The 12,646-nt window shown below is 43.0% G+C and overlaps 1 protein-coding gene across 5 annotated transcripts in view; it reads left to right on the forward strand.

The window, feature by feature from the left end:
- Positions 1-12,646, forward strand: part of CHERP (calcium homeostasis endoplasmic reticulum protein) — a 106,490-nt gene that overhangs the window by 24,257 nt on the left and 69,587 nt on the right. For all 5 annotated transcript variants that reach the window (XM_073559856.1, XM_073559859.1, XM_073559858.1 and 2 more), the window contains exons 2-4: positions 4,500-4,673; positions 8,611-8,801; positions 11,042-11,179. In XM_073559856.1, the coding sequence (XP_073415957.1) occupies positions 4,500-4,673; positions 8,611-8,801; positions 11,042-11,179 (503 nt within the window). The remainder of the gene's footprint in view (positions 1-4,499; positions 4,674-8,610; positions 8,802-11,041; positions 11,180-12,646) is intronic.

The following is a 12,646-nucleotide window of genomic DNA, read 5'->3' on the forward strand; positions in this document are numbered from 1 at the left end:
CAACCATATACCATCAAAGAAAAGGACGGCTATCCCACTTACCGCAGACCCATTGACAAAACATATGAACACCATTCTAAGGCGATTGACAATTCATGGGCAGTTCCATATATGGCTAGTTTCACACTAGCGCTTTTGTGCGCAGCGACGGCCTGCGCACGGCCGTCGCTAAGCCCCGCCCCCTGCCGCGCCTCCGCCGGTAGCTCCGCCTACCGGCGCATGACGCTACCTGCGTCCCCTATCTTTATCACTGGGGGCGCAGGCCGGGCGCAGTATGCGTTTGGCGACGCATACGTCCTTTTGACGGTGCGCCGACCTGCGCCAAACGCAACCTGCTGCAGTTTGGTTGCGCTCGGCGCACCGTCAAAAAGGCGCATGCGCCGCCAAACGCAGCCTGCGCCCCCAGTGATAAAGATAGGGGACGTATGCAGCGTCATGCACCGGTAGGCGGAGCTACCGACGGAGGCGCTGCAGGGGGCGGGGCTTAGTGGCGGCCGTGCGCAGGCCGTCGCTGCGCACAAAAGCGCTAGTGTGAAACTAGCCAAACCCATTTTTACTCACCAAATACAAGTGCCATATTAATGTAGAAATATGTGCTTCTATACAAAGTGTAAAATATTTATTTAAATACGTTTACAAAGGACATGACAAAGCCAACCTTGAAATTTCCCAAAATAACATCCAACATGATGAAACACACCAATTTACGGATACCAGATATGTTGGTGCACCTGAGGCTGCGTGGCGGATATTTGCTTTTCCTATTCACAAACAATCTCATGCCATCATTTGCCTAGCCGTACATCTGCCTAATTCTCAAACACTCTATTTTCATGAGAATGACTCTGCAGGCAACATCCATCAAAAGTTCAATTCCTATTCTACACTTATGGCGTATTTCAACCTTAATAAGATCGACCACAATGCACATAGCTATTTCTACCGTGAAATTCCAGAACACTACTTTTGGAAACAAGGCACAGCGACTACAGGAATAGCATCTAACTTGATACAAGGAGGCCGAACAATCCACTCTCTATATGACATACCTATTCCGATCAGCGAAACATCCGTTTCCAGGATTAAAAACGATACAAATGCAGGAATACATTTACAGAGTACAAAACTTTTTATTATTGATGAGTGCACTGTGGTCCAAAAACATGCATTGAATGTGATAGACTTCTACGTGACATCATGACAACAAATGTTGCTGAAAAAAATAAAACACCGTTTGGAGGTAAAGTTATTGTTCTTGGAGGAGACTTCAGACAATGTCTTCCCGTCATCGCTCATGGAACAAGAATAGACATTGTAGATTCCTGCATTAAATATTCACAACATTGGCAACATTTTACCAGACTACCGCTAATCAACAACATGTGCTCCACTGATCCTGAATACAGCACTTGGTTGCTTAAACTTGGAAATGGTGAGCTGTCTAATGAACATAACCTTGGAGAGGATGTCATTGAAATTCCTCCAGACATGCTTTGCACTGGCTCTATAGTAACCGAGATCTTTGGAGACCATATTTGCATTGATGATAATGACAAACAAAGCCTCAACACTGCTGCGTCACATGCTATACTATGTCCAAAAAATGATGACGTCGATTTTCTGAACTGTAAAGTAATGGATCGCATCAGTGGTGATTATACTGTATATACAAGCGATGATTCTGTCGATGCTGATGAGGCAGAGGAATGTGAAAACTACCCAGTTGAATTTTTAAACTCTTACACCATCAGGAATGCCATCACATCTCTTAAAACTTAAAATTGGCACCATTGTGATGCTATTAAGAAACCTAAACACCAAGAAAGGTCTCTGCAATGGCACTCGCCTCATTGTCACTGCCTTACTCCGCAACATCATACAGGCTAAAGTGATTACTGGCTCAGCTGAAGGAGACATTGTATTTATTCCACGCATCGATTTATGTCCTTCAGAAACTGGGTTACCTTTTAAATTAAAACGTCGACCGTTTCCTCTAAAGCCTGCTTTTGCTATGACCATTAACAAATCCCAAGGACAGACCCTCAATCGAGTTGGCATTTTTTTGCCCGAACCTGTATTTGCGCATGGACAATTGTATGTTGCATTCTCCCGAGTAAAGCAACGCAGCAACATTAGGGTCAAAGTGGTGGATACACCACTTCAAGGACAATTGCTACCTAATAGTCCAAAAATCTTCACTAGAAATGTCGTTTACAAAAATGTCTTACTTTAAACTATTTAAGTTGGTCCTGGAATGGATAGATATATAAATGATAGTTACATTCTAAATAGATATAGATAGACTCCTAAGACATCTATACATAGCTTGATATATGATATATATATATACACTCACTGGCCACTTTATTAGGTACACCATGCTAGTAAGGGGTTGGACCCCCTTTTGCCTTCAGAACTGCCTCAATTCTTCGTGGCAGAGATTCAACAAGGTGCTGGAAGCATTCCTCAGAGATTTTGGACCATATTGACATGATGGCATCACACAGTTGGCGCAGATTTGTCGGCTGCACATCCCTGATGCGAATCTCCCGTTCCACCACATCCCAAAGATGCTCTATTGGATTGAGATCTGGTGACTGAGGAGGCCATTTGAGTACAGTAAACTCATTGTCATGTTCAAGAAACCAATCTGAGATGATTCGAGCTTTATGACATGGCGCATTATCCTGCTGAAAGTAGCCATCAGATGTTGGGTACATTGTGGTCATAAAGGGATGGACATGGTCAGCAACAATACTCAGGTAGGCTGTGGCGTTGCAACGATGCTCAATTGGTACCAAGGGGCCCAAAGAGTGCCCAGAAAAAATTCCCCACACCATGACACCACCACCACCAGCCTGAACCGTTGATACAAGGCAGGATGGATCCATGCTTTCATGTTGTTTACGCCAAATTCTGACTCTACCATCCGAATGTCGCAGCAGAAATCGAGACTCATCAGACCAGGCAACGTTTTTCCAATCTTCTACTGTCCAATTTCGATGAGCTTGTGCAAATTTTAGCCTCAGTTTCCTGTTCTTAGCTGAGAGGAGTGGTACCCAGTGTGGTCTTCTGCTGCTGTAGCCCATCTGCCTCAAAGTTCGACGCACTGTGCGTTCAGAGATGCTCTTCTGCCTACCTTGGTTGTAACGGGTGGCAATTTGAGTCACTGTTGCCTTTCTATCAGCTCGAACCAGTCTGCCCATTCTCCTCTGACCTCTGGCATCAACATGGCATTTCCGGCCACAGAACTGTCGCTCACTGGATTTTTTTTCTTTTTCGGACCATTCTCTGTAAACCCTAGAGATGGTTGTGCGTGAAAATCCCAGTAGATCAGCAGTTTCTGAAATACTCAGACCAGCCCTTCTGGCACCAACAATCATGCCACGTTCAAAGGCACTCAAATCACCTTTCTTCCCCATACTGATGCTTGGTTTGAACTGCAGGAGATTGTCTTGACCATGTCTACATGCCTAAATGCACTGAGTTGCCGCCATGTGATTGGCTGATTAGAAATTAAGTCTTAACACACAGTTGGACAGGTGTACCTAATAAAGTGGCCAGTGAGTGTGTATATATATATATATATATATATATATATATATATATATATATATATTCTAAGCATATAGATATATCATACACTAATTATCTCTTTCACATATATGTCATAGACATATTTAAATCCATAAAAACATACATAGGTATAGGTGTATATATAGATTAAAAAAATAAAATAAAAATACAAAAACAAAAAAAAATTTAGGCACACATACGTAGATTTCAACTACATAGCTAACACATACCTACATAACTTAGGTAATAATTAATTTTTTATTTATTTAGAGTACTATTATTTCAATAACACTTTACATACGTCAGTAATACTGTCCCTCTTGAGGCTCACTATGTAAATATCCTATCCACATAAAAACATAGGTGTGATACATTTACACATAATTCTCAATATTACTGTAACACACATTAAGTATAAAAGGGGAGATGTGTATCATCAAAATTCTTTCATTTGGTGCCTGGATGTCAAGGTCCAGCATCATATTTGCTGCTGAGATATGTTATTTCCTCTTTTAACAGGGCCGGGTTTTTGTGAACAGCTAAAGAGATGGGAGGGATGGCTGTTTACCACATCTCCTTCTCAAGGTGTGCTGCTCACAGTGCCGCACAACACATGGTCAACGCTACATCACTATCCTCCAGATGCGATAGCATCGGGCCTTAATCTAGTTACTTCATATGAGAAGTAAACTTATTGTAACGTAAGTTACTGTGTTGTAACATAAGTTACCATGGAATGACCCTCCATAGTTTTTTAGAACTTGATACAAGTTGAAAACTGGTTAATGTAAAAAGTACAAAGCATGATTCAGATAAGTGAATTCTACTACTGTGTCTAGTATAAAGATGCTGTTTAGTACATGTCTTATAAAAAATATAATCCGTGTATAGATTTACACTTGTATTCTTTCTTTTTGTAATAGATCAGGAACTCCGTAATGTTATTGACAAGCTTGCACAATTTGTGGCTCGAAATGGGCCTGAGTTTGAGAAGATGACAATGGAGAAGCAGAAAGACAACCCAAAATTTTCATTCCTGTTTGGGGGAGAGTTCTACAGCTACTACAAGTGTAAACTTGCTATGGAACAACAACAGTGTATGTCTAAAACCTGCCAAATAGCCGTCATTATGTAATTGATTAGATTTTGTGCATTTTATTTTATCGCCTGTCATCTTCAATGTTCATTGAATAAACTGTAATATTGATGTGCTATCTGTAGGATAGGTCATTGATATTAGATTGGTAAGGGTGAACACCCATGCTGCAGCAGCTGGATGTATACAGTATGAGAGCTGGAACAGAAAGTCTCTGTACTCTTATGTAGTGGTCGGTCTGTGGCATTGCGGCTAGCTCCCTTTCACTTTACTAGTAGCTTTACTTCAGTACAAGGGATTAGTCACTACACAGTGGGCTGAGTTAAAATGGCTGCAGCTAAGGCTGCTAGCCGATGATTGGTGGAGGTCTGATAGCCCCAATCTGATATTGATGACCTTTCATAAGTCTAGGTAATAGCCATGAGCCATCGTGCTCAGATAAGGTGTTATCAGCTTGCTTGGGTGCTAACCGAGTATCTTCGGCGTGCTCGAAAAAATACGTTTGAGTCCCTGTGGCTGCTGCGCACACCCTGGAGCCTAGATAAAATCATTAGCATAAAACTTTAGAAGTGTGTTTCTCAATATCTAGACTGAAGCTATGAAGCATACAGGTAAGGCTAGTTTAACCAGTCTATTACCTGTATGCCCATAGTAATGGGTTAAAAGCATCCAGAGGGTGAAAGATCCCCTTTAAAAAAAAAAAAAAAAATCTCTAGTATCCTATTCTGTGAAAGTTTTTTTTTTTGCTCCAATTTGATATTGCGCTCAATATGTCAATGCAAGAAAAAGCCCCAAAGCATAAACATGGAGGACCGTGAAATCTGAGAAAACGTACACACAAGAAAATCCTCCAACAAATGTATAAAAATATTTGCCGTATTTTTCGGATTATAAGACGCACTTTTGTTCCCTCAAATTTTGGGGGAAAGTGGGGGGTGCATCTTATAATCCAAATGTGTGCTGTAGAGGAGGGGGGAGGCCGCTCTGGCGTGGTGTCAGGGGGCTGGGGTGGGCTGGCTGCAGGCTGCAGAGACAGCGGGTGGTCAGTGCTCCCGCTCATCAGGCTCATGTAATATTCTCTGCACCCGCTGTCCATCACCTCGGTGCTGAAGCCGCACCTAGTTGGTGGACAGGGGAGCAGCGCATATTACATATGCCTGCACTCTGCCCCCACTGCCCCGTCACTATAGTCACCTTCTGATGATGGCTCTGCTCCCAGCTCTTCCTGTGTCTGTGCGAATAGGACCTGCGATCACGTGACTCCAAGTGTGCAGCACTGCGGTCATGTGATGTAAGGTGCTGCAGCTACAATGAAATGCCTGTATGAGCAGCACCTGGATGTCACCACAGACACAGGAAGAGCCGTGGGGGAGCTGGGAGCACGGAGCCATCATCGGAAGGTGAGTTAACTGTTTGTTATTTTATCATGTGCGTGCCAGCAGCACAGGGGGGCATATCCAGGATAGGATGGGGGGGCCATGTGCGTGCCAGCAGCACAGGGGGGCATATCCAGGATGGGATGGGGGGCCATGTGCATGCCAGCAGCACAGGGGGGCATATCCAGGATGGGATGGGGGCCATGTGCGTGCCAGCAGCACAGGGGGGCATATCCAGGATGGGATGGGGGCCATGTGCATGCCAGCAGCAGAGGGGGGCATATCCAGGATGGGATGGGGGGCCATGTGCATGCCAGCAGCACATGGGGGCATATCCAGGATGGGATGGAGGGCCATGTGCATGCCAGCAGCACAGGGGGGCATATCCAGGATGGGATGGGGGGCCAAGTGCATGCCAGCAGCACAGGGGGGCATATCCAGGATGGGATGGGGTGCCATGTGCATGCCAGCAGCACAGGGGGGGCATATCCAGGATGGGATGGGGGAGCCATGTGCGTGCCAGCAGCACAGAGGGGCATATCCAGGATGGGATGGGGGAGCCATGTGCGTGCCAGCAGCACAGGAGGGCCATGTGCGTGCCAGCAGTACAGTGGGGCCATGTGCGTGCCAGCAGCACAGTGGGGCCATGTGCGTGCCAGCAGCACAGTGGGGCCATGTGCGTGCCAGCAGCACAGTGGGGCCATGTGCGTGCCAGCAGCACAGTGGGGCCATGTGCGTGCCAGCAGCACAGGGGGGCCATGTGCCTGGATGAGGGTTTAATAGATACAAATCATATGTATATCCTTCATCCTGGTAAGACGGACACTGGTATTATAAGACAGACCCCCATTTAACATAAAAAAAATTCTCTTTTTCTTCAACAAATTTGTGGGTGCGTCTTATAATCAGGTGCGTCTTATAAAGCGAAAAATACGGTTAATTTTATTGAACCATGTAAAAAAAATATATAAAAAGGATGTCAACACACAGGATAAAAATTAAAAAAAACTAGCAAACATTGAGCAGAAGGATGAATTATGTCCAGCAATAATAGCAAGTGCATAAGGACTTGCAATACTTTCCTAAATAAATTAACAAAGTGCTTAAATAGACCAGGAAAAATGCAAGTAAATAATGACGTAATTACATCCTACAGGACTGAGCTGGGTTCTTTTTGTCTTAATAACAAGATGCCATAGAGTTTATACAACAAAGTATAGAACATGATGTAATGAAAGCAAGAGCAATTGGGAGCCTAAAAAGTAAAGATATTTCTTTGCACGTCATAGCTGATCAAAAGAAAAAACATATTAGAAGCTACATTGTAATATGGAAATATATATACATACACATACACACACTAGAGGATACACCTAATTACCCAGGGTCCAAACTGCTGTAATGTACCCCTTCTGCTCCATGCTTTCTAGTTTTCTCATTTTTTTCCTGTGTTGTCATCCCTTTTAATATATTTTTAGACGTGGTTCAATAAAATTTATATCTACTATATAATTGTCTAATTCTGTCTGTCTGTAACAGAAATCCAGCGCTGCTGATAGGTCGCGCACGACCAATCAGCGACAGGCGCAGTCCGGCCGTGAATTTGCGCATAATTCGAACGACGCACACCACCGCTACCATCGGGAGATCTACGGCGCTAGCCGCTGATCTCCCGACGGTTGCTGCTGGTCAGCAGTCACGCAGCTGGGAGATGACCGGCGCAGTGCTCAATGTGCGGATGGTACCAAGGGTCCGGAGGAGAGGAGACTCTCCTCCAGGCCCTTGGTACCATAAACCTGTAAAAAATAGAATTAGAATAAAAAATAGTGATATGCTCACCTTCTGACGTCCCCCCAGACACTTTCCCTCCTCTCACCACGCGCCCGGCATCTTCCGGTCCCAGTAATGCTTTGCGCGAAAGACCGCTGATGACGTTGCTCTCTTGTCATCTCCGGTCCTTCGCACTAAGCATTACTGGGACTGGAAGATGCCGGAAGCGTGGAGAGGAGATCGGGGGCCATCGGAAGGTGAGAATAACCTTTCTTTTATTTTTTTACATTTTTTTTTGTCTCCCACTGACCATATTCTAGAATACCCGATGCGTTAGAATCTAGTATTTTTATATTTGCTGGAGGATTTTCTTTTGTGTAGGTTTTCTCAATATGTCAAATCAATAGTTGGACCTGGCTTTAGCATGCCTACTGTAGTTTATGCAAATCGTTTTTCATGACCCGGTCCATCAGCTACCATAGTAATTCTGGACAGCTGACAGAACCACCTCTTACCTGATGGCATCCATAGCTCTTTTATTTAGACAGGCACTACGTCACACACATGACACGCCATCTATTAAAAAATAAAAAAAAAAGTGTCATGTCTAATGACGCTCATCTTACAGACACAGATGACTGTCATAGCTGATAGCCTGAGACAAGCAAATGGATTCACACCAACTCTAGAACCTGCAGCACTTTAGTTTAGGAATTTACATATGGGCTTCAATGTGATATTCTGATATACTGAACACATTTCAATTGAGACTTTTTTGTTTTTATTTGATAGTGATTTGCAAGCAAGCACAGGACATGGAACCCAAGCCTCCCATCACCACCATTCCCCCACCAGCTCTGCCTATGCCCCCTACTTTAGCACCACCACCACCACCACAGGGTGCGCCTGCTATTGAGGATCTTATTCAGCAAAGCCAGTGGAACTTTCAACAACAAGAACAGCAACTTGTCACTATGAGACAGGTATTAGTGTTATTTTCGATCAGTGGGGTTTGTCTGCTCTGTGTTAATAGAACTTTCATGAACTAAAAGCTTCTCTGCCTAAGGGTTCATGCAGAGATCGGTGGCTCTCGGACCGCAAAGCACAGACTATGCCGCTGATTTCTTGACCGGTACATGATTGTTTCATATATGTTAATGAGGCTGTCACTCTTGGGTTGGAAGACCCATGGCATAGTCTGTATACAGTATTGTGGTCTGTGATCGGGCCTAGATGCATGGATGTCTGCGTGAACACTTAGGCAGAGATGATTTTTGTACATAAATGTTCTGAACAAAGTCCCCTGTTGCATGGAGTGGCTGAGGGTCTCCTGACCTGAATTCAGTAACCTCTTATACCTATGAAGCTGCTGAGCTTGGGTGAGGAGACCTTTAACCATTCCGTGCATCACTGTCTGTGCTTGGACTGTGACAAACGGATGAGAGAATCTAGCCTCACATGAATATCCCATCAATCTAAAAAAGGAACCATACAATACTTCATATTCCTGTTGTGGTGCTGTTGGGGAATTAAAAAGCAACAATACTTTTTGCCAGGTTCCACTGCGTATTACAGCTCATAATGGAGGAGCGAGGAAGTTCTCTTTGGAAATGCAATAAAAACTCGTGTTTTTTTTTGTTTTTGTTTTTTTAATCTGTGGATTGTCCTCATCTCATTCAAGTCTGTGTGTAAAATCCACAAATAAAATGCTTATTTAGTGCAAGAGAAATTGTTAATTGTTTTCCATATCGTTAAAACTTACGTACGCCTTTTTTTGTGATTGCCATACATTTCTGCAACTGTATGGTCTGTGTACACGTTGCAGATTTGTTGCTTTTTTCAGTAGAGCATGGAGACAACTCTGCCCCCAGAGATTTTACATGAAGGAGCGTTCCAGTGTGAGACAAGTAACCAACACAGAACAGAAGAAATTACATTTGTCTGCTTGCATTTTTGCTTCTCTCTGAGCTCTATTGTATTACAACAATATTGCAGCCCTGCCTATCTGTGAGATAGAAGCTGAGAGGAACCTGCAGATGTCAGTTATCTGGAGAGCAGAGAGCATCCATTACACATCACACTGGTAACTCCACCTTCATATAAAATAATCTCTGGGGACAGAATTGTCTCCAGGCACATCCACCTTGCAGCCGGAAAGAGGTCACTTATAAAAAGTGATAAAAGATGATTTCTCAGTGACAACACAGCTGATATGAGACACAGCGAGGACTGTTTTCAGCAGTCTATAGCCTGTGTGCGCATAATAATACACTGCTCAAAAAATAAAGGGAACACTTAAACAACAGAATATAACTCCAAGTAAATCAGACTTCTGTGAAATCAAACTGCCAAGCGTCCTGCACGGTGATGGGCTGTGAGCACAACCCCCATCTGTGGACGTCGGGCACTCAGACCATCCTCATAGAGCCCGTTTCTAACCGTTTGTGCAGACACATGCACATTTGTGTTTGTGACCTGCTGAAGGTCATTTTGCAGGGCTCTGGCAGTGCTACTCCTGTTCCTCCTTGCACAAAGGTTGAGGTAGCGGTCCTGCTGCTGGGTTGTTGCCCTCCTACAGCCCCCTCCACGTCTCCTGATGTACTGGCCTGTCTCCTGGTAGCGCCTCCAGCCTCTGGACACTATGCTGACAGACACAGGTAACCTTCTTGCCACAGCTCGCATTGATATGCCACCCTGGATGAGCTGTACTACCTGAGACACTTGTGTGGGTTTAGAGTCCGTCTCATGCTACCACGAGTGTGAAAGCACAACCAACATTCAAAAGGGACCAAAACATCAGCCAGAAAGCATTGGTACTGAGGTGTGTTCTGTGGTCCTCACCTGCAGAACCGCTCCTTTATTGAGGGTGTCTTGATAATTGCCAATAATTTCCATCTGTTGTCTATTCCATTTACACAACAGCCTGTGAAATTGATTGTCAATCAGTGTTGCTTCCTAAGTGAACACTTTGATTTCACAGAAGTTTAATTTACTTGGAGTTATATTCTGTTTTTTAAGTGTTCCCTTTATTTTTTTGAGTAGTGTAGTTTAGATAGGTCAAATGAGGTGACAGATTCCCTCCTTTAATGAAGAGGGCCACATAGCACCTCTCTAATGACTTCTTTTGGAAAACAGTGCTAACAGAAGTGACCTATGTCATGAAAATGTTTGTGTAAACTCCTCCTCAAGATTTAACACTTATGTTTTTTTTTTTTTCCTTCAGGAACAAATAACTGCGGCAGTAGAGCATGCGGTTGAACAGCAAATGCAGAAGCTGCGGGAAGAAACTCAGTTGGATATGAATGAGTTTGACAACTTACTCCAGCCTATCATTGACACTTGTACTAAGGATGCCATATCAGTGAGTTAATCTATTTGTGTACTGTGTTGTTCAGAAAGCTGTTTTTAGTTTTTTATTTTCCTATGAGGACAATAATTGACTCTTATAAAATATGGTTGGCCCCCAGTTTGTTATGGTAAGCTGCAGTTACATTGTTTCCCGTTGTTGACGGTTAGCCTCCTTCTTCTAATTGTTCAGATAAAGCGATTAGTGTTGAAGTTGACATTTCGATGATTTTTCTCCCAAGATCTAAATTATCTTTGTGATCCTGCTGCAGCAGAGTAGCAGCTGTAACTTACTGCCAACACACTCTTTGCATGGCATGGCACAGACTCAGCCCCTTACTTGCAACGTCTACTGTGCCTAGACAATAGACTTCAGAAAGGGGTTACATTTAGAGTACTTGTAGGTTTTTTGTGGTTGGGGCTATTAACACCTATTGAGTTAATCATTCATAGGCAACTTGTTGATGCCCCTGTTTTAAAGTTGATATGTCTGATAAATTATTATATTAGCTGTTACAAAACTAAAATTACAATTTCAAACAGCTCTTAGTCTCCCTCCCAGTCTTTAACAGCTAGATGAAGGCAGATAAGTATGGTGCTATGGGGTACAATGTTAGAATAGTCTCTTCCTTATAAACAGAACAGTTAGAATTGGAGAGGACAGCACTGACTCACGAGTCATGTGTAAGTGTAAGGGAGTCTCTAAACTTTGAGTTACACAAACTTACAAAACCAATAAGTCACTTGGCTAATTTCATAATGCGCAGATGCAAACAAAATTGACTTTAATTGAATAATTAAAATGGCTTATTCAGCAAACTGTCCCACTCAACCATGCTTTTAGACAGGGCCCAATTCTTGCAGCTATGTTAACCCCTTAACAACCATGGGTATCTCAGTTTTTGAATGAACTGACCTGCTATTATGATTCTCCAAGTCATTAGACAACAAACATGTATAGGTTCTTTTTATTTAAGTGGTGAAAAAAATTCCAAAATTTGTTAAAAAAAAATGTGACGCCATTTTCCAAGACCTATAGCGTCTCGATTTTTCAAGATCTGGGGTTAGTTGAGGGCTTTATTTTTTTGCTCTCCAAGCTGACGTTTTTATTGATACCATTTTGATGTAGATACGATCTTTTGATCGTCTGTTATTGCATTTAATTGCATTTCGTCTGTTATTGCATTTAATTCCATTTTTTTTATATATATATTGCTAGATCGGGTGATTCTGAACTCGGCGATATCAAACATGTGTATATTTGATTTTTTTATTGTTTAATTTTGAATATGGCGAAAAGGGGGGTGATTTGAACTTTTTAAAAATATTTTTAAACTTTTTTTGTTTACTTTTTGCATGCTTCAATAGTGAGAGATTAGAAGCTGCAATACTTTGATCCCCTTTGCTACACAGAGGTGATGATCCAACATCTGGTTGTCATGTGGAAACATTGGTGACCCACGATCATGTGATGGGGTCACCG

Source organism: Dendrobates tinctorius, unplaced genomic scaffold (assembly GCF_039654945.1).
Source record: "Dendrobates tinctorius isolate UK_male_01 unplaced genomic scaffold, ASM3965494v1 ptg000276l, whole genome shotgun sequence".
Classification (NCBI taxonomy): Eukaryota; Metazoa; Chordata; class Amphibia; order Anura; family Dendrobatidae; genus Dendrobates; species Dendrobates tinctorius.